The following is a 23,347-nucleotide window of genomic DNA, read 5'->3' on the forward strand; positions in this document are numbered from 1 at the left end:
CACCAGAGCATCGGCATACATAACATGGTTGAGAAAAGGGAGCCATCCCTTGACCGCACCCGGGCATCGATCAGCCTCCCATTGTATCTGTATCACATGGTAATTCCTCCGGTACAGCCATTGAAGGCTTCACCAACTACGTGGTCAAAAGATATGTTAAATAATGTGGGAGCCAGAGTACATCCCTGTCACACCCCAAGGTGTAGAGGGAATGGCTGTGACTGACGGCCTGTAGTTTGACGCGGGGCCGCTCAATATCATAACGGTCCTTAAGTATCGTGAGCAAATGGGGAGGGACTCCGAAAGCATGAAGAACACCAAAGGCCTGGCCTACTGATAGTATCATAGGCCTTGACCAGGTCAATAAAACAGACACATAGACTCACACGCACACATGGAGCTACAGACATGCAAAGAAATGGACTCACACTAACTCACATGGAGCCACACACACAAAGCGACTATCACACACGCCCATGGACTGACACACACAGACATATTGACTCACACACACAAACACATAGACGTACACACACACACATATGGAGTCACACATGCATAGACATCCACTTTAGATACGCACACATGGAGTTACACACATATATATCGACGTACACACATACAGCAACTCACACACACACATCGACTTACACACGGACATACGTGGACTAAAAAACACACATTGACGTATAGTACACTGATGTACTTACACGCATATCAACTAAGACACACACACGCATTGACTTACACACACATATCGAGTGACACACACACACATGTATGGATTTACACACACATGTGGACTACAACACACATATGGACTGACAACACACATACACAGCGACGTACACACACACACACATCGACTGACAAACATAGACACACAAACGCACGTTAACTTACACACTCAGATGGTGCCATGCACACACATCGACTAGCATACAAACATGGACTAACACACACATAGAGTGACTGATACGCACACAAATGGACTGACACGCACACTTGGACTGACACACACAAACACTTCGACGTACACACACACATCGGGTGTTGTCCGTTCGAAAAAGACAGACACACACATGGACTTAAACACACGTATGGACCTAAACGTACACATATGGACTCAAACACACACACAACTCGTTCAAACACAAACACATTGACTTACATACACACATATGAACTTACACACACATATGGCCTAACACACACATGGACTAACACACACACACACATTTGGATTTTTGATTGATGAGCTGGCACTGCTAAGGTTCTGGATTCGAAATTAGGTCAGCACTCAGACCTCTGAGTGATGTGGCCATATCTCTCTTGCGAGAATCGAGAATATAGGTTTATCATACGCGATTGAAGTTATATCTAAAAACCAAGATCTCACTTCTGCTACGCGTTATCTGCACACATACTAGCTTACGTTTTGATAACTGTGATGGAGGGGTTATCTTCGTGCAGTCATTCGTGACCGGGTTGAGACCATCAACTCACCACACTTGACTGTGCAGTTTCATTACAGGCGAATGCCTGTATTTGAACAAAGGTTTTCAGTGATGCTGGCTCAAAGGGGTTGTGGATGTGATAATGATGATACTGAATGCAAACACAATCCAATGATTTTTTAAAGATATTTTATTTTGCATCACAAGCCCAAAGCATTGCAGAACATGCAACTGACTAGTTGCATGCAATTTCCTATAATTAAAGAGCATGCAATTGTAATCTAAATACATTAATCCAGATGGTGGTGCTGATGGAAATGATAGCACTGCAAGAGAAGTTCTTTAATTTTCTGGTGTCACGTTTGGAGAAATTGTTGGTAATTCGAGGCCAGTTATCATTATTTGTATATTCATTGTAGTGTGAAATGGAAAACAAATATGAGCGTTTTTGAAAATAGGTGTCCCAACACAAATGAAGATTGGTTGATTGTTTGAGGAATCTTTATCTTTCCGTCATCGTTTTGTTTGGTATCATTCACACGTGGATGTCTTCTCTCTATAATTTTAGTAGAAATGTTGGTCAAGTCCATCGATTATTCTGTTCGTGGCAGCATGCAGAAACTGTATTGTCAAGATATATGGTTGTATGATTTTTCCGTGGAGAATGTCGTTAGCTGTGTGCTTCGTGTGAGTTTTCACTCTTCAGCTTCTCATTTCTGAAGCCCATAAAGTTTCACCTCTTTTACCTCCTTCCAGTCATTTATGTCGGTCATCCAACTTGTACTTTGATGTTTTGAACCCCTCCAGATTTGCACTCTACCGATCAGCGTTGCCTATGCCAGGGTGTATTGTCTTGTTACATTGCCCAAACCACTGCAGGAAGTTTTTTTTTTCCATTTGCTTTTGCTAGTTCGGGCTCATTCTCACGTAAGTAAATGGCAAAAGTAACGTTAAAAATGATTTATTATCTGTGAAATGATAGTTAGATTGTAAAATCAAATATTATGAAGATACCCTCTCCTGTGTTGGTTTGATCTGGAACTGTTTTTGTCGTCGTTTTGTTGCCTTGCCCAAGTTTGCATTTAGTGTTGAAAAATCGGCAGGAATGTACTTATGCTATTTGTACTTATATACTTTATTTATTCGTATTTCTTTATATAACTTTAAGCTACTGGCTTACCATTGATCTACTTTTTACTCCTATCGTGTTTTGTATTGTTTGTTGTTGTAACTTGCTGAATCGCCCCTACTGGACATCTGTAAAAAAGAGATTAATTTATCGTCGGATTCCTCCGGGATAAAGACAGATTATGATTATTCCATTGTGATTTCTGAGCGAACAGACTCAATTATGTACGGTATGTGCGAGAAAAATTCGTTGAAATAACTGCATCTCCGTGTTAATTATTTTTTCACCGATTCAAAGGTTCCTTAATTGCACGAACTGAAATCTCCCAAATGGCATATGTATTGCATCATATTTTATACCGCAGGGTTCAATAAACTATTAAATAAAGATAGGCAGCGTTGAATGCAGCATGCAGTTAGTAAAGCGCAGCACGTGCGTGCTTTTCCGGTGCCGTTTCACTTTTCCTTTGTTACTACAGTCGCCTTGGTGTAGGCGAGGCCCTTGTAGACACCCTCCATTGGGATGTCGTAGGTGGCGCCGTTCAATAAGGAGATGCGCACCGTACCCTTGTACGGGAGGTCGATTTCCGCGCGACCGATATTGATGTCGATCGCAGTGGTCTTGTGTGGAGGAACCGTGACGTTGAATGAAAGGAGCTCGGTTTTCGATTCTGAATTCTCCACGGCGTGCGTACTCTCGGTGCTAACGGTAAAACTAAAGCCAGCTTCAACATCCACGACATCCGGAACGCCGGCTGAGACGGTGAGGCTCACGGTTGCCTCCAGACTGTTTGTGATCGACCAGGAGGAGGTTTTGGTCACGGTCTTGGAGGTTTCAATTTTATAGGTTTGGGGGACAGAACCAGTATTCTTGTAACTGAGTGATTTGATCTCTTCCATCTGGACTTTTGGAAGCTCCCTGTGCAGTGTAGGGTATGTCACGTTGATCAATTCTGAACTTTTAACCGAATTGATGAAGAGGAAGCCCATGCTGTCGATGTCTGAACCGCCTTTGCCCATAATTCCAAGGCAGATTCCAGAGCGGATGTCAACTGGGTACTCGGTCTTTAGGCCCCAGTCTGTCATCTTCACGAAGAATTCCCTGCCTTTGGTTGTCCTGAACTTGAAGGCGCCCAGGCGTGAGCCAGCCCCATTCCCCCACAGTGAGAGGGACGAAAACAGCTCCCCGGGCTGGAACACAAACTCTTTGTGAGATCCCGAGGGACTGCCGTACTGTGCAGTCCTTCCGTCCGTCAGCCAGGCCTTCACGCACTTGATCTGCCACCCTCCAACCCACACCCAGATTTTTTCCAGCGTTGCTCCATTTTTCCTCCCATCAAAACTGAAGGCTGTTCCTCCTTGTCCTCCACAGGTGTGTAAGGCCAATGCATAAGGCATTTTCTCCTTTCTTCCTGCACGTTACAAGATACAGATTTGTTTAAATTATGAAAGGTCAAACATTGTGATATTCACAGTTTAACTTTCAAAACCACATTTTATTGACACCTCTGTAATACATATTCTTAGTTTTTTTCGGTAAAGTCACGTTGAAGAGAAACAACAAAATAACAAAATATATATAAAACAATAAAAAAAATTCTCACGACGTTTCGACCATAACTCAAACGGTCATCATCAGGTGTGTCGGTTTGCATAAATTTATTTTGAAAACGGCATATTTATTTATTTATATATATAAAAAATAACGTTTGCGTCACGCGCAACGATTGGCAGTTTGCCAGGACTAGTCCATCTATTTTTTGAAAAGAGGAGGGGGGAGACGAAATTTGTTTTTATGTATGTTGTCTGAAAGCCACTGTAAGCGTGAACAATCAATCAAGAACTGAAATGATTTATCAAATCTTTCCAATGATTGCTAAGATAGAATCCATCTTCTCGGTTGAAATTGTCTCTGTGCTTGTATATGTGGATAGCCTCATGAACGAATCTCTCATGGAAGCCAGATGGCTTACAAAGAACCTCCGTCTTGGAAAAGTCAATGGCATGTGAGCCTACTGAATTAGAACAATGATCTGCTACGGCCGAGGTGTTGGTCCTACCGTGTTTAAGGTCTGCTTTATGTTCACGAATGCGGTCCGAGATATGGCGTTTGGTTTCTCCAATGTAACTACTACCACAGAGGCAACTTAGTTTGTAGACACCAGGGTATTGTCTGTCCGGAATCACATCTTTTACAGACAGAACCAGATCACGGATTTTATGTAATGTGTTGAAACGGACCTGGATCTTGTGTTTATTCAAGATTTTGGAGATCTTTTTTGTGATCCCAGCAATGTAGGGTAAAGTGATGGTTTTGAAAGGCTCCTCAAGAGGGTTTTTCTTCATGGTTTGAGTGATAGCTTTGCGGATTGTATAGTCGGAGTAACCATTAGCCCTAAGAGCTTGGTGTACGTGCTTGAGTTCACTGCTTATGTGTTCCTGGTCGGATATGCATTGGGCTCTATGATACAGAGTCTTGATGAGAGAATTCTTCTGTGATGGATGGTGGTGGGAATCCGGTTTCAGATAAGCATCCGTATGGGTAGCTTTCCTGTAGACAGAGTGGCTCATTGAACCATCAGGTCTCTTTTTAATTAGGACATCCAAAAAAGGTATCTTGCCATCTATTTCGACTTCCATGGTAAATCTGATGGCTGGGTGTATGGAATTGATGTGGTCGAAGAATTGGTCTAGAGCAGGCCGGCCATGTGGCCAGATGACAAAAGTGTCATCCACGTACCTCTTCCATAAGGTTGGGCGCAGAGTGGCAGTCTGGATGGCGTCAGTCTCAAATTTCTCCATGAAAATGTTAGCTATAACTGGAGAAAGGGGGGAGCCCATTGGGGTGCCCTCAGTTTGTTTGTAGAAAGTTCCATTCCAAGTGAAGTATGTATTGGTTAAACAGTGTCTCACCAGGGGGGGTACCTCAGTGTTTAGATTTACCATGGAAGTCGAAATAGATGGCAAGATACCTTTTTTGGATGTCCTAATTAAAAAGAGACCTGATGGTTCAATGAGCCACTCTGTCTACAGGAAAGCTACCCATACGGATGCTTATCTGAAACCGGATTCCCACCACCATCCATCACAGAAGAATTCTCTCATCAAGACTCTGTATCATAGAGCCCAATGCATATCCGACCAGGAACACATAAGCAGTGAACTCAAGCACGTACACCAAGCTCTTAGGGCTAATGGTTACTCCGACTATACAATCCGCAAAGCTATCACTCAAACCATGAAGAAAAACCCTCTTGAGGAGCCTTTCAAAACCATCACTTTACCCTACATTGCTGGGATCACAAAAAAGATCTCCAAAATCTTGAATAAACACAAGATCCAGGTCCGTTTCAACACATTACATAAAATCCGTGATCTGGTTCCGTCTGTAAAAGATGTGATTCCGGACAGACAATACCCTGGTGTCTACAAACTAAGTTGCCTCTGTGGCAGTAGTTACATTGGAGAAACCAAACGCCATATCTCGGACCGCATTCGTGAACATAAAGCAGACCTTAAACACGGTAGGACCAACACCTCGGCCGTAGCAGATCATTGTTCTAATTCAGTAGGCTCACATGCCATTGACTTTTCCAAGACGGAGGTTCTTTGTAAGCCATCTGGCTTCCATGAGAGATTCGTTCATGAGGCTATCCACATATACAAGCACAGAGACAATTTCAACCGAGAAGATGGATTCTATCTTAGCAATCATTGGAAAGATTTGATAAATCATTTCAGTTCTTGATTGATTGTTCACGCTTACAGTGGCTTTCAGACAACATACATAAAAACAAATTTCGTCTCCCCCCTCCTCTTTTCAAAAAATAGATGGACTAGTCCTGGCAAACTGCCAATCGTTGCGCGTGACGCAAACGTTATTTTTTATATAAATAAATAAATAAATATGCCTTTTCAAAATAAATTTATGCATACCGACACACCTGATGATGACCGTTTGAGTTATGGTCGAAACGTCGTGAGAATTTTTTTTTATTGTTTTATATATATTTTGTTATTTTGTTGTTTCTCTTCAACGTGACTTTACCGAAAAAACTAAGAATATGAATTACTGCAGTCACGAAAGCTTTAAATCAAAACCTCTGTAATAGTTATGCAATTCTAAATTTGCATGTCGACTCAGACTTTATCGACAATTCAATAACAAATATCACTATTGCGAAAAAACGGTGATAAAGCAGTACATCATCATGTTGGGAAATTGTAAAAAAAAACACACATTGTATCAGATTATTAATTCGTAATGCCTAACTTACAGCTAAAGACAATGAAAGAGGAGCAGACAGTGACAAGGTTAGATAATTTACAAGAATAACTGTTTGAGGTTAAGAGAGCCTTGTCTGCAAGAGAAATACAGCTTCTCTGAAATAAAAGTTGACAAACACAGTACAGCAAATCCTTCCATCGAGGTTTTACTGTTTTGGGCCAAATTTATTGAGGTACTGTTCGCCGATTGTGCCCCTGTGGCTCGAACATTCGCAGTTGATCTAGAGATTCCTGTATGCATGATAAATGTACTGCTCGCGATTATGCTGCCATGAAAGTACACAATGCGCCATCTTGTCCCCATCTTATTGCCCAAGTGGCCCATCGTGGTATCCCAGGCCACGTGGTGTTCCTAGATTCCAGTGGGTGGACAGTGAGGTTCAGCCGCTCACGATTTTAACTTCCTGCAGTGAACAGTACTGTACACGGTTACCTATACAGTACATCTACGAATAGCCCCTCCTGTATTCAAAAAGCTTTCTTTAAGATGTTTGATTCAAGCATAGCCTCATCCATATGGGATCACAAAATAGCGCAAATAGATTTTCATTCCCTTACGTTACTTAGGAGAGATCGGGGCCTGACCCTTTGCAGATTTCCTAAAATAGAACAAAGCAATCGCTTTCAGAACTTTATTCAATAGATCAACAAGAAAAAGTAAAGGACATGGAAAAACTGGGAGAAGGCTCGGTGAGGTGCTGGTTATTTGCTGCGGTTACCTAAGCTCCTATCAAATATAGATCGCGTGTCCTGAAACCATTATTCACGGTTTCTAACACATTGGGGAAATGCAACCACAGGTGAATCTCATTCCACTCCTTCATATGTAGACAATCGCCTCTGTGGGGCGACCAATCACTAACAATAGAATGCACAAGGGGTAACTGGCCTGGCTGGAGAGTGATAGGCTTGGAAAGGGTGGGGGACCTTCCAAATAAGGTTACCAAAATATCAGGGACACCATCCAAAGCTACAAACAAAAACTTTGACCACATCACTCACCCAATCTTGGATGGTCTGGTGGAAAAAAAGGAAATGAAAAGTTCGTGCAGGAGATTGAGACAGGGTTAGAGCCAAAACTAGAAAGCTGAGGGGGAAAGGCTGCTGGGACAGGACATTCCTCACCAGAAATGGACTCAAATATGGTTGGGCTCAGACAGCAGGCCGCAGGTCCCTTCCTCTAAACATAATTTAGTTCAAATTCACACATTCCTCTCCTAATTGCCCTAGATACCACAATGGACGGTACAGATGTAACTGAATGCCTTCTGGCCGTGCCCAGATATTTTAGAATTATACGAGAATTTATCGGATTATTTTAATCGGAACTTGGCACAGAGCTGAGCCCCTCAGTGGACTAAACTTTGCGAGGCTTGAAACCAAAAGGGCTATCGGTACGCCAATATGCCTTACTGAAAACCGGATATATTGTAGCAAGAAAGACAATACTAGCAAATTGGAAACAAGAACGCCCTCTTGGAGACTCTGGCACAGAACTATTCGTGCCTTGGCGGGAATCAGCTCCTTAACCAGGATCTACCAGGGATATAATAAGAGTAAGAGGCAATGTGGTCCCCATTTTTATTGACCCTGCGTGAATAACCAGAAAAGTAGGGAGCGGGGCAAGGGGATGAACTCCAGACACTGAAACATTCCAATAGGCACCGTTGCTCCTAGGGGAAAATAAGAAGGATAAGCCCAGACATCACGCTTATTTTACTTTGTTTCCTGTCTAGTTTGGATAAATTATTCCCCTTCCTCCCCCTTGTCCTCTTCTTCCCCTTCCCAGTTAATCTGCTGCTCGTGATCGTTGCCTCTGTGGTAAGTCAGCGAGCCCAATGGCATCCAGACGGGTCCCCATTTAAGGATTTATTGCACCGGGTTCGACACACGTTCGTAATTGGTATCTCCCTCTGTGATGGCCATGTTCTGGACTCTTACAAAAAAACATGCATTGGATAAAAAAGGGTGGAAGATTGACCCAGGACATCAAGAGTCGTGTTTTTCTTCTTCATGTGATGCAGTGTGGATATCAAAGAGAGAGAGAGAGAGGGAGACAGGAAAAGAGCAAAGTGAGAGGGGAGGCACGAGTATTGCGCAATCGACGTCACTTTTAGACAGACAAACGTCATCAATGCATTTGTATGTAAAGTTTTTCCTGAACATTTAAACCAACGTTGCATGATTGTCAATTGAATTAACATCTTTATATTTTTAGGAGTTGCTTGCTGCTGATGCTGTTATACGTTGTTTTTTCACTGATTTGTGACAGTACCTTACAGAACGGATTTTTAGTGAAAATAAACACAGAAATCCGATAGCATCTTGTTTTGCCAACATCACACCAAGCAGGCAGGTTCTCAAGGGGTGCCAGCTCAGAGGCACTTACCTGGGAGTCACCTGTCCACCACACACACCACCTGAATTTTTAAGAACGAGACCAGTCAGGAGTAACCCACACACTCACCTTAAGGTTCTCTTCCCAGAGCATGCTTTTCTATCACCAGAACACTGTCATTTATACTACTGTTGCACAGGCCACGTGATCGAGCCACAGCCTAAATTATACATCGCTTCGCATCACTTACGTCAGAATAGTTTATGTAAATATAGTTTGGCATATTTACAGAAATTATGAATATTTAATCTATCATACATATATAATTTTCAAAGTTGAACCTCTCTTTCTTTTTCATGATGACGACGTGGAGTGAATCAATGAGTGGTGTATTATCAAACAAGGTTCTTCCAACATTATGGAACCTTGTTTCCGCGCCAAACATCGTAAACCTTCTTCTTTGGTTCTTTCGGTAAAGTCACGTAGAATGAGAATAAAATAATAAATTGATAAAATAAAATAACACAATAATATTCTCACGACGTTTCGGCCACAACACAAGTGGCCGAAAATAATATTCTCACGACGTTTCGGCCACAACACAAGTGGCCGAAACGTCGTGAGAATATTATTGTGTTATTTTATTTTATCAATTTATTATTTTATTCTCATTCTACGTGACTTTACCGAAAGAACCAAAGAAGAAGGTTTACGATGTTTGGCGCGGAAACAAGGTTCCATAATGTTGGAAGAACCTTGTTTGATAATACACCACTCATTCTACGTGACTTTACCGAAAGAACCAAAGAAGATGAATCATTGCAGTCACGAAAGCTTTAAATCGAAATCGTAAACCTTCCATAAAAAAATATTCTGAAGCAGAAAATTAGTAGTGCCAGATACACCAGCCACATTTATAAATATGTTGTGTAACATAGATCCTTACTCACCGTGTAGCAATATTTTAATGTAGATGTAAAATTCAATGAGGGACGTGATTATCTAGGTGTGTTCTGAGACTGTTGTTGTACATATCCGGGAGAGATCTGAGATTGTTGTTGTTGTTGTCTTGGTGAGGGACTGTTGTTAATGTTGTCTTGGAGTTGTCTGGGACTGTTGTCGTTGTTGTTTTGGTGTGTAACTATTGTACTTGTCATGGTGTTGTCTTGGACTCTTGCTGTTGTTTTTGTCCTTTTGCTGTTTTGCCCCAGGCGTGCATTTGGTGTCAAAAAATTGGCAGGAATGTATGTTCTTGTGCAATTTGTACATCTATACAGCAGTATCTCACTTAACGAGCATTCTTTCTCTGCTAATTCGAGCGATTTCAATACAGATTAATTCGTTCCAAAACGAGCAACACTCTCACGGCACTACTTTTAGTTGCGAATATGATCATCTTAAGCAGCGTTAAAACACGTATGACCAAAACATAACCCTCGTGTTCCTCCAAAGAGACTCATTAGGTAACGCGTGTTGGGCTGAAACAAGTGTTCGATAACTCTTCGTTGGGTAAGGATTTCATGTATTTGTATTCTGTTGGTGTACCCAGAAAATCCTTACTGACTCTCAAGATACATTTTCGAAAGGGCCTCTCTAAGTTTCACAGTAGGGGGCGATGTAGCTGCTCTGTGTAATCCCAATTGAGTGATTTTGCAGATACATTTTCAACATTGGAATGTTCGGTCACATCAGAAACATTTACAAATAAATTGTGAGAGAAGAAAAGCAGAGAACCCATAGGAAACCCATCCAGGAGCGGGTCAGAAATCGACGAAAGGACGTCTAAACTGTGAGGCACAAGTGTTAAAACTCTGCCACCCCGCCTACAGTATCAAATTGAATCCACGAATTGAAATAGAATTGGAAAGAAAAAAAGCCCGCTTCAACTACAATGGAAGTCAAATGGTAATGAATTTTAATTATAACTAAAGTTTGTCATCGGAATGCCTAAAAATATGACGTATAATGTAGTGCATTTTTTAAAACAGTTAAGCCATAACTGGTTTATTATATTAATCTGATATACCAGTCGTTCCCAACCAGTGTGTTTGATGTGTACACCTCCCAGCCTAATAACTTTTCCTCATTCCCTGACCAGCACATAATCTACTGCGAATCATCCCTAACTTTACTTTACAATCCCTGTTCGTACCCCCTTTGGAGATGGTACACCAGGCAGCCACTAACAGAAGATTAATGCAGGAATTTATCCAAACGTTTAGGCTCCGCAGTCCCAGAGTGTCAGGCTACTTTATTCCCAATAATTCGTTTGGTGCTACTGAGTAGTTTCTACTTCGAAAATAACCTTTAAAAATACACAGACCATAAAAACGAGACGTGACAAATGAAACACTACAATCGAGCAGACAGAGGTTACGAATCAAGCCATATTACACAATACAAATAAGTAAGACATGCACGTGTAAGATACACGGTATAGAAAATAAGCCAATCCAAATGAGACAAACAGCAGAGACAGTTCATAAGATTCAGGTCATTTTAGATGACTTATTACGAATTGGATATTACATGGGCAAAGGGAATACGTAGGATATGTTAAACAGTAACAATTGACGGCGAATTATAAAGTAAATAATCATGAGCATCCCCACGCTGAGAAACATGCAAGGAAAGCAATCTTACGAGCAAGCTGTTATGAGTAGCAAAAACATGTTGCGTAAAGCAGACGTGTTACATAAGAAGTACCGATATAGATGTCTCTTCTCTTCCATCAGCTGTCAACAGGTGGTTGACAACGAGGCTGAATGAAATGGTTCCTTTGATTTCGGTCACTGGACACGACATTCGCTATGCCGTGAGGTATGGTGAATTGAATATTGGCTTGGCAACATTGATCTGTAATATTTAACGAATAAATAATCAATAAATAACCGTGATAGTGTTGATGTATTGAGCCTATACTTTTTATTTAGATACAATTTTTGGGGTTTTTTTTGGAAGCGGAAATTCCTTAGCCCACAAAAAAAGCATCATGGAGAAGGAAGTGAAGTGGCACTGCTGTGACTCTGGAACATCAAAGGCTGACAGAATTAGCCACCATTGTGATTGGCTGGCTGGTCTGCTATCTGGCATATGAAATACAAAATTTCATACGAAATCAAGCGTTTAGGAAGTTTTACTTGATTCGGTTAGCCAGATCACTTGGCGCATGTGTGATGGGTGGAGGCGCACGGACAAGAGACGACTTTTCACCTGCTATGACACTCGACTAAGGGGCCGTCCAAATGACGTCACGCGATTTTGGACAATTTTTGACCCCCCGCCCCCTTCGTCACGCGGCGTCACGCAAAGTCAGACCCCCCTCAAATATGACGTCACGAAGCTCTGCCCCCCCCCCCCAAAAAAGATGTAAAACATGCTTCAAACCGCTTTAAACTATTGTCATTGTAGTGCATTTTTAATGTGGCACTGCACTCTGATGTTGTAGGAAAACACACTTATTAAAACGTATAATTAATTAAGTAGAAGGTGCTGCCTATATTTATTTAAAGTTGCGCATTTTGATGTGACGTCACATTTCTCAAACCCCTATCCCCTCGTCAAACATCGTCACAAATGTCTGACCCCTCCCCCCAAGTGCATGACATAATTTATGGATGGCCCCTAATATATTAGTACCGATTAACTAAATATGTATTTGTATGTACTGTATATGCTGTACATGAAACAAAAATTGGATTCATTGTTAGATTTATATCTAACTAGCGGTAAGTACCCGGTGGTGCCCGGGTGAAAAAGGCTGACACACACCTGGACTTACACACAGACATCGACTCACACACATAGAAACACATCGACTTACACGCACACACACAGGCATCGATTTTAGACACACACATATGTAGTTACACACACAAATGGACTCACACACACACATATACTTACACACACATATCGACTCACACATACATACATATGTAGTGGAACAAATAGGCGCATGAGGGTAAATGGTGAGATGGCGCGGGGGCAGGAGAGTATGGGTCATATTGGGACAAACATATGCGATGGTTGGGACAATGATGTCATGATTAGGCCAATTAAGCTATGGAGCCAGAGACGGCTGTGATTGGCTGGTGTTGTTGTCAGGGCTGAAGTGGCGTCTTAAAGTCTGGAGAAGTAACAGGTGCATGGGCACGCGGAGCGTCGTTGGGACGCGGGTTAATTAATTGGAGAGTAATGAGAGCAGGGACAAACTGGGGAGACGCGAGGAGAAAGGGGGGTTGGATTCGGGGGCTGGACGAAGCAGGACGTGGAGCAGAGCTGAAGTGAAGGCAGCCAGCAGGGAGAGAGGAAAGCAGGAGCTGAAGAGAGAAGCAGCAAGCAGTGGAGAGAGCACAGTGATAGCGGAGAGAGGAGAGCAGAGAGAAGCAGCCAGCAGTGGAGAGAGCACAGTGATAGCAGAGAGAGGAGAGTAGAGAGAAGCAGCCAGCAGTGGAGAGAGTGCAGTGATAGCGGAGAGTGGGGAGCAGAGAGAATCAGCCAGCAGTGGAGAGAGCACAGTGATAGCGGAGAGTGGAGAGCAGAGAAGAAGCAGCCAGCAGCGGAGAGAGCACAGTGATCGCGCAGAGCGGAGAGCAGAGACGAAGCAGCCAGCAGTGGAGAGAGCACCGTGATATCGGAGCTGACGGAGAAGTAGAGATTGGAGAGACAAAGGTGGCGAGCGAGTCGTGTGAATCACGGCGAGCGAGCCATGGCAAGCAAAGGAACTGTGAAGTATTGAGGACATTTGGGGAACTGTAAATGAAGTGGTGTTGGAAGAAAAACAAAAGTTGTCCAAGTGAAATCAACCACTACATTTGGTGGCAGAGGTGACTACAAAACCACGCCGACATGTCGAAGAAATCGGCCAAGAGGAAGAACGTGCTGATGGACTCGTCCGACAACAGCAACGACTTGGACGTGATTCCCGTGTCTGGCCAAGTGGCTGTTACTCCTCCGGAGGACCTGGTCGAGCAAGTGTCTAGAGAGCGGGATGGTGGCTCAAGCAGGGCCGAGATCCCGGGGCCGACGGGTGACTGGAGAGTCCTCATGGCCCAGTGGGAGGCCAGGCTGGCGACATTGACGGAGGCATTTGACCGCTCTATGACGACGGAGCGGGTGCTATTGACGGTGTTAAGTTGTCCTGCAGCTGTTCCCACGGCATTGGAACACGCCGACGATGGACCCGCACCCTCCGGGGAACGGCCAGCTGAATCGGACGATGATGGAGCACCACCATCGAGAGCGGGACAGCGACTTCACGTTCAATGCTTTTAGGCCAAAGTTGGCAATTGGACGGCGTTTATGAGACGGTTCCGATCGCCATATCAATCACTAGTCCATCTATGTTCTGAAAAGAGGAGGGGGGAGACGAAAAATTAATGTATGATGTCTGAAAGCCACTGTAAACGTGAACAATCAATTAAGACCTGAAATTGTTAATCAAATCTTTCCAATGATTGCTAAGCCAGAATCCATCCTCTTGGTTGAAATTGTCTTTGTGCTTGTATATGTGGATAGCCTCATGAACGAATCTCTCATGGTAGCCAGATGGCTTACAAAGAACCTCTGTCTTGGAAAAGTCAATGTCATGTGAGCCTACTGAATTATAACAATGATCTGCCATGGCCGAGGTGTTGGTCCTACCGTGTTTATGGTCTGCTTCGTGTTCACGAATGCGGTCCGAGACATGGCGTTTGGTTTCTCCAATGTAACTACTACCACAGAGGCAACTTAGTTTGTAGACACCAGGGTACCGTATGTCCGGAATCACATCTTTTTACAGACGGAACCAGATCACGGATTTTATGTAATGTGTTGAAACGGACCTTGATCTTGTGTTTATTCAAGATTTTGGAGATCTTTTTTGTGATCCCCGCAATGTAGGGTAAAGTGATGGTATTGAAAGGCTCCTCAAGAGGGTCCTTCTTCATGGTTTAAGTGATAGCTTTGCGGATTGTTTAGTCGGAGTAACCATTTGCCTTAAGAGCTTGGTGTACGTGCTTGAGTTCACTGCCTATGTCTTCCTGGTCGGATATGCATTGGGCTCTATGGTACAGAGTCTTGATGAGAGAATTCTTCTGTGATGGATGGTGGTGTGAATCGGGTTTCAGATAAGCAGAGTCACAGCAGTGCCACTTCACTTCCTTCTCCATGATGCTTTTTTTGTGGGCTAAGGCATTTCCGCTTCCAAAAAAACCCCAAAAAATACAATCTAATTAAAAATGATAGGCTCAATACATTAACACTATCACGGTTATTTATTGACTATTTATTCGTTAAATATTACCGATCAATGTTGCCAAGCCAATATTCAATTCACCATACCTCACGGCACAGCGAATGTCGTGTCCAGTGACCAAAATCAAAGGAACCATTTCATTCAGCCTCGTTGTCAACCACCTGTTGACAGCTGATGGAAGAGAAGAGACATCTATATCGGTACTTCTTACGTAACACGTCTGCTTTACGCAACATGTTTTTGCTACTCATAACAGCTTGCTAGCAAGATTGCTTTCCTTGCATGTTTCTCAGCGTGGGGATGCTCATGATTATTTACTTTATACTTCGCCCTCAATTGTTACTGTTTAACATATCCTACCTACTCCCTTTGCCCATCTAATATCCAATTCGTAATAACTCATCTAAAATGCCCTGAATCTTATGAACTGTCTCTGCTGTTTGTCTCATTTGCATTGGCTAATTTTCTATATCGTGTATCTTACACGTGCAAGTCTTACTTATTTGTATTGTGTAATATGGCTTGATTCGTAACCTCTGTCTGCTCGATTGTAATGTTTCATTTGTCACGTCTCGTTTTCATGGTCTGTGTATTTTTAAAGGTTATTTTCGAAGTAGAAACTACTCAGTCGCACCAAACGAATTATTGGGAATAAAGTAGCCTGACACTCTGGGACTGTGGAGCCTAAACGTTTGTATAAATTACTGCATTAATCTTCTGTTAGTGGCTATCTGGTGTACCATCTCCAAAGGGGGTACGAACAGGGATTGTAAAGTAAAGTTAGGGATGATTCGCAGTAGATTATGTGCTGGTCAGGGAATGAGGACAAGATATTAGGCTGGGAGGTGTACACATCAAACACACTGGTTGGGAACGACTGGTATATCAGATTAATCTAATAAACCAGTTATGGCTTAACTGTTTCACTAAATGCACTACATTTTTCGTCATATTTATAGGGATTCTGATGACAAACTTTAGTCATAATTAAAATGTATTACCATTTGACTTCCATTGTAGTTGAAGCGGGCTTTTTTTCTTTCCAATTCTATTTCAATTCGTGGATTCAATTTGATACTGTAGGCGGGGTGGCAGAGTTTTAACACTTGTGCCTCACAGTTTAGACGTCCTTTGTTCGATTTCTGAGCAGCTCCTGGATGGGTTTTCTATGGGTTCTCTGCTTTTCTTCTTTCACAATTTCTTTGTAAATGTTTCTGGTGTGGCCGAACATTCCAATGTTGAAAATGTATCGGCAAAATTACTCAATTGAGATTACACAGAGCAGCTAAATCGCCCCCTACTGTGAAACTTAGAGAGGCCCTTTCGAAAATGTATCTTGAGAGTCAGTAAGGATTTTCTGGGTACAACAACAGAATATGAATACGCGAAATCCTTACCCAACGAGGAGTTATAGAACGCTTGTTTAAGCCCAACACACGTTAACTAATGAGGTCTCTTGGGAGGAGCACGAGGGTTATGTTTTGGCTATACTTGTTTTAACGCTGCTTAAGATGATCATTTTTGCAACTAAAAGTAGTGCCTTGAGAGTGTTGCTCGTTTTGGAACAAAATAATCTGTATTGAAATCGCTCGAATTAGCAGAGACAGAATGCTCGTTAAGTGAGATACTCCTGTATAGATGTAGAAATTGCACAAGAACATACATTCCTGCCAATTTTTTGACACCAAATGCACGCCTGGGGCAAAACAGCAAAAGGACAAAAACAACATCAAGCGTCCAAGACAACACCATGACAAGTACAAGAGTTATACACCAAAACAACAACAACAGTCCCAGACAACTCCAAGACAACAGCAACAACAGTCCCTCACCAAGACAACAACAACAATCTAGATCTTTCCCGGATATGTACAACAACAGTCCCAGAACACACCAAAATAATCATGTCCCTCAATTGAATTTTACATCGACATTAAAATATTGCTACACGGTAGCAAATGTGGCTGGTGTATCTGGCACTACTAACTTTCTGCTTCAGAATATATATTTTTTATGGAAGGATTACGATGTTTGGCACGGAAACAAGGTTCCATAATGTTAGAAGGACCTTGTTTGATAATACACCACTCATTGATTCACTCCACCTCGTCATCATGAAAAAGAAAGAGAGGTTCAAGTTTGAAAAACATATCAATGTATGATAGATTAAATATTCATAATTTCTGGAAATATGCCAAACTATATTTACATAAACTATTCTGACGTGAGTGATGAGAAGCGATCTATAATTTAGGCTGCAGTTGGATCACGTGGCCTGTGCAACAGTAGTATAAATGACAGTGTTCTGGTGATAGAAAATCATGCTCTGGGAAGAGAACCTTAAGGTGAGTATGTGGGTTACTCCTGACTGGTCTCGTTCTTAAAAATTCAGGTGGTGTGTGTGTTGGACAGGTGACTCCCAGGTAAGTCCTTCTGAGCTGGCACCCCTTGAGAACCTGCCTGTTTGGTGTGATGTTGGCAAAACAAGATGCTATCGGATTTCTGTGTTTATTTTCACTACAAATCCGTTCTGTAAGGTACTGTCACAAATCAGTGAAAAAAAAACGTATAACAGCATCAGCAGCAAGCAACTCCTAAAAAATATAAAGATGTGAATTCAATTGACAATCATACAACGTTGGTTTAAATGTTCAAGAAAAAAACTTTACATACAAATGCATTGATGACGTTTGTCTGTGTAAAAGTGACGTCGATTGCGCAATACTCGTGCCTCCCCTCTACCTTTGCTCTCTTCCTGTCTCCCTCCTCTCTCTCTCTCTCTCTTTGATATCCACACTGCATCACATGAAGAAGAAGAAGAAAAACACGACTCTTGATGTCCTGGGTCAATCGTCCACCCTTTATTTATCCAATGCATGTTTTTTTGTAAGAGTCCAGAACATGGCCATCACAGAGGGAGATACCAATTACGAACGTGTGTCGAACCCGGTGCAATACATCCTTAAATGGGGACTCGTCTGGATGCCCTTGGGCTCGCTGACCTACCACAGAGGCAACGATCAGGAGCAGCAGATTAACTGGGAAGGGGAAGAAGAAGGACAAGGGTGAGGAAGGGGAATAATTTATCCAAACTTGACAGGAAACAAAGTAACATAAGCGTGATGTCTGGGCTTATCCTTCTTATTTTCCCCTAGGAGCAACGGTGACTATTGCAATGTTTCAGTGTCTGGAGTTCATCCCCTTGCCCCGCTCCCTACTTTTCTGGTTATTCACGCAGGGTCAATAAAAATGGGGACCACATTGCCTCTTACTCTTATTATATCCCTGGAAGATCCTGGTTAAGGAGCTGATTCCCGCCAAGGCACGGATAGTTCTGTGCCAGAGTCCCCAAGAGGAGGTTCTTGTTTCCAATTTGCTAGTATTGTCTTTCTTGCTACAATATAGCCGGTTTTCAGTAAGGCATATTGGCGTACCGATAGCCCTTTTGGTTTCAAGCCCCGCAAAGTTTAGTCCACTGAGGGGCTCAGCTCTGTGCCAAGTTCCGATTAAAATAATCCGTTAAATTCTCGTAAAATTCTAAAATATCTGGGCACGTCCAGAAGGCATTCAGTTACATCTGTATCGTGCATTGTGGTATCTAGGGCAATTAGGAGAGGAATGTGTGAATTTGAACTAAATTATGTTTAGAGGAAGGGACCTGCGGCCTGCTGTCAGAGCCCAACCATATTTGAGTCCATTTCTGGTGAGGAATGTCCTGTCCCAGCAGCCTTTCCCAGTCAGCTTTCTAGTTTTGGCTCTAACCCGGTCTCAATCTCCTGCACGAACTTTTCATTTCCTTTTTTTCCACCAGACCATCCAAGATTGGGTGAGTGATGTGGTAAAAGTTTTTGTTTGTAGCTTTGGATGGTGTCCCTGATATTTTGGTAACCTTATTTGGAAGGTCCCCCACCCTTTCCAAGCCTATCTCTCTCCAGCCAGGCCAGTTAGCCCTTGTGCGTCCTATTGTTAGTGATTGGTTGCCCCACAGAGGCGATTGTCTACATATGAAGGAGTGGAATGAGATTCACCTGTGGTTGCATTTCCCCAATGTGTTTAAGGAGTGGAATGAGATTCACCTGTGGTTGCATTTCCCCAATGTGTTAGAAACCGTGAATTATGGTTTCAGGACCCGCGATCTATATTTGACAGGAGCTTAGGTAACGGCAGCAAATAACCAGCAGCTCACCGAGCCTTCTCCCAGTTTTTCCATGTCCTATACTTTTTCTTGTTGCTCTATTGAATAAAGTTCTGAAAGCGATTGCTTTGTTCTATTTTAGGAAATCTGAAAAGGGTCAGGCCCCGATGTCTCTTAAGTAACGTAAGGGAATGAAAATCTATTTGCGCTAATTTGTGATTCCATATGGATGAGGCTATGCTTGAATCAAACATCTTAAAGAAAGCTTTTTGAATACAGGAGGGGCTATTCGTAGATGTATTATATAGGTAACCGTGTACAGTACTGTTCACTGCAGGAAGTTAAAATCGTGAGCGGCTGAACCTCACTGTCTATCCACTGGAATCTAGGAACACCACGTGGCCTGGGATACCACGATGGGCCACTTGGGCAATGAGATGGGGACAAGATGGCGCATTGTGTACTTTCATGGCAGCATAATCGCGAGCAGTAAATTTACCATGCATACAGGAATCTCTAGATCAACTGCGAATGGTCGAGCCACAGGGGCACAATCGGCGAACAGTACCTCAATAAATTTGGCCCAAAACAGTAAACCTCGAGGGAAGGATTTGCTGTACTGTGTTGTGTCAACTTTTATTTCAGAGAAGCTGTATTTCTCTTGCAGACAAGGCTCTCTTAACCTCAAACAGTTATTCTTGTAAATTATCTAACCTTGTCACTGTCTGCTCTTCTTTCATTGTCTTTAGCTGTAAGTTAGCCATTACGAGTTAATAATCTGATCCAATGTGTGTTTTTTTAGAATTTCCCAACATGATGATGTACTGCTTTTTCACCGTTTTTTCGCAATAGTGATATTTGTTATTGAATTATCGTTAACATCTGAGTCGACATGCAAATTTAGAAGTGCATAACTATTACAAATGTGTCAATAAAATGTGGTTTTGAAAGTCAAACTGTGAATATCACACCTTTCATAATTTAAACAAATCTGTATTTTGTAATGTGCAGGAAGAGAGGAGAAAATGCCTTATGCATTGGCCTTACACACCTGTGGAGGACAAGGAGGAACAGCCTTCAGTTTTGATGGGAGGAAAAATGGAGCAACGCTGGAAAAAATCTGGGTGTGGGTTGGAGGGTGGCAGATCAAGTGCGTGAAGGCCTGGCTGACGGACGGAAGGACTGCACAGTACGGCAGTCCCTCGGGATCTCACAAAGAGTTTGTGTTCCAGCCCGGGGAGCTGTTTTCGTCCCTCTCACTGTGGGGGAATGGGGCTGGCTCACGCCTGGGCGCCTTCAAGTTCAGGACAACCAAAGGCAGGGAATTCTTCGTGAAGATGACAGACTGGGGCCTAAAGACCGAGTACCCAGTCGACATCCGCTCTGGAATCTGCCTTGGAATTATGGGCAAAGGCGGTTCAGACATCGACAGCATGGGCTTCCTCTTCATCAATTCGGTTAAAAGTTCAGCATTGATCAACGTGACATACCCTACACTGCACAGGGAGCTTCCAAAAGTCCAGATGGAAGAGATCAAATCACTCAGTTACAAGAATACTGGTTCTGTCCCCCAAACCTATAAAATTGAAACCTCGAAGACCGTCACCAAAACCTCCTCCTGGTCGATCACAAACAAGCTGGAGGCAACCGTGAGCATCAGCGTCTCAGCCGGCGTTCCGGATGTCGTGGAGGTTGAATATGGGTTTAGTTTTACCGTTAGCACCGAGAGTACGCACGCCGTGGAGAATTCAGAATCGAAAACCGAGCTCCTCTCATTCGACGTCACGGTTCCTCCACGCAAGACCACTTCGATCGACATCAATATCGGTCGCGCGGAAATCGACCTCCCGTACAAGGGTACGGTGCGCATCTCCTTATTGAACGGCGCCACCTACGACATCCCAATGGAGGGTGTCTACAAGGGCCTCGCCTACACCAAGGCGACTGTAGTAACAAACGAAAAGTGAAACGGCATCGGAAAAGCACGCACGTGCTGCGCTTTACTAGCTGCATGCTGCAGTCAACGCTGCCTATCTTTATTTAATAGTTTATTGAACCCTGCGGTATAAAATATGATGCAATACATATGCCATTTGGGAGAGTTCAGTTGGTGCAATTAAGGAACCTTTGAATCGGTGAAAAAATAATTAACACGGAGATGCAGTTATTTCAACGATTATTTCTCGCACATACCGTACATAATTGAGTCTGTTCGCTCAGAAATCACAATGGAATTATCATAATCTGTCTTTATCCCGGAGGAATCCGACGATAAATTAATCTCTTTTTTACAGATGTCCAGTAGGGGCCAGTCAGCAAGTTACAACAACAAACAATACACAACACAATAGGAGGAAAAGTAGATTAATGGTAAGCCAGTAGCTAAAACTTATATAAAGAAATAAGAATAAAGTATATAAGTACAAATAGCATAAGTACATTCCTGTTGCTTTTCAACACTAAATGCAAACTTGGGCAAGCAACAAAACGACAACAAAAACAGTTCCAGATCAAACCAACACAGCAGAGGGTATCTTCATAATATTTGATTTTACAATCTATCATTTCACAGATAAGAAATCATTTTAAACGTCACTTTTGCCATTTACTTACGTGAGAATGAGCCCCAACTAGCAAAAGCAAATGGAAATAAACTTCCTGCAGTGGTTTGGGCAATGTACAAGACAATACACACTGGCATAGGAAACGCTGATCGGTAGAGTGCAAATCTGGAGGGGTTCGAAACATCAAAGTACAAGTTGGATGACCGACATAAATGACTGGAAGGAGGTAAAAGAGGTGAAGCTTTATGGGCTTCAGAAATGAGAAGGTTAAGAGTGAAAACCCACACGAAGCACACAGCTAAGGACATTCTCCACGGCAAAATCATACAAACATATATCTTGACAATACAGTTTCTGCATGCTGCCACGAACAGAATAATCGATGGACTTGACCAACATTTCTACTAAAATTATAGAGAGAAGACATCCACGTGTGAATGATACCAACAAAACGATGACGGAAAGATAAAGATTCCTCAAACAATCAACCAATCTTCATTTGTGTTGGGACACCTATTTTCAGAAACGCTCATATTTGTTTTCCATTTCACACTACAATGAAAATACAAATAATGATAACTGGCCTCGAATCACCAACAATTTCTCCAAAGGTGACACCAGAAAATTAAAGAACTTCTCTTGTAGTACTATCATTTCCTGATAGTACTACAAGAGTAGTACTATCAGGAATTAATCTCACCACCATCTGGATTAATGTATTTAGACTACAATTGCATGCTCTTTAATTATAGGGAATTGCATGCAACTAGTCAGTTGCATGTTATGCAATGCTTTGGGCTTGTGATGCAAAATAAAATATCTTTAAAAATTCATTGGATTGTGTTTGCATTCAGTGTCATCATCATCACATCCACAACCCCTTTGAGCCAGCATCACTGAAAACCTTTGTTCGAATCCAGGCATTCGCCTGTAATGAAACTGCACAGTCAAGTGTGGTGAGTTGATGGTCTCAACCCGGTCACGAATGACTGCACGAAGATAACCCCTTCCATCACAGTTATCAAAACGTAAGCTAGTATGTGTGCAGATAACGCGTGGCAGAAGTGAGATCTTGGTTTTTAGATATAATTTCAATCGCGCATGATAAACCTATATTCTCGATTCTCGCAAGAGAGATATGGCCACATCGCTCAGAGGTCTGAGTGCTGACCTAATTTCGAATCCAGAACCTTAGCA

The 23,347-nt window shown here is 42.5% G+C and overlaps 2 protein-coding genes across 2 annotated transcripts; one reads left to right on the top strand and one right to left on the bottom strand.

Moving 5' to 3' along the window:
- Positions 1-1,629: 1,629 nt before the first annotated feature.
- LOC116957940 (aerolysin-like protein) lies at positions 1,630-9,386 on the bottom strand. The gene is made up of 2 exons (XM_032980398.2): positions 9,340-9,386; positions 1,630-3,997 (listed from the first exon to the last, which is right to left on the bottom strand). The coding sequence occupies exon 2, from the start codon at positions 3,981-3,983 to the stop codon at positions 3,042-3,044; it is 942 nt and encodes a 313-aa protein (XP_032836289.2). The 5' UTR covers positions 3,984-3,997; positions 9,340-9,386; the 3' UTR covers positions 1,630-3,041.
- An 11,215-nt stretch (positions 9,387-20,601) lies between these two features.
- Positions 20,602-22,983, top strand: LOC142908036 (aerolysin-like protein). Its single transcript, XM_076058171.1, has one exon. The coding sequence runs from the start codon at positions 20,612-20,614 to the stop codon at positions 21,551-21,553; it is 942 nt and encodes a 313-aa protein (XP_075914286.1). The 5' UTR covers positions 20,602-20,611; the 3' UTR covers positions 21,554-22,983.
- The last annotated feature ends 364 nt before the right edge of the window (positions 22,984-23,347 follow it).

Source organism: Petromyzon marinus, assembly GCF_048934315.1.
Source record: "Petromyzon marinus isolate PM22_M1 ecotype Great Lakes invasive population chromosome 68 unlocalized genomic scaffold, UKy_Petmar_22M1.pri1.0 chr68_unloc.1, whole genome shotgun sequence".
Classification (NCBI taxonomy): Eukaryota; Metazoa; Chordata; class Hyperoartia; order Petromyzontiformes; family Petromyzontidae; genus Petromyzon; species Petromyzon marinus.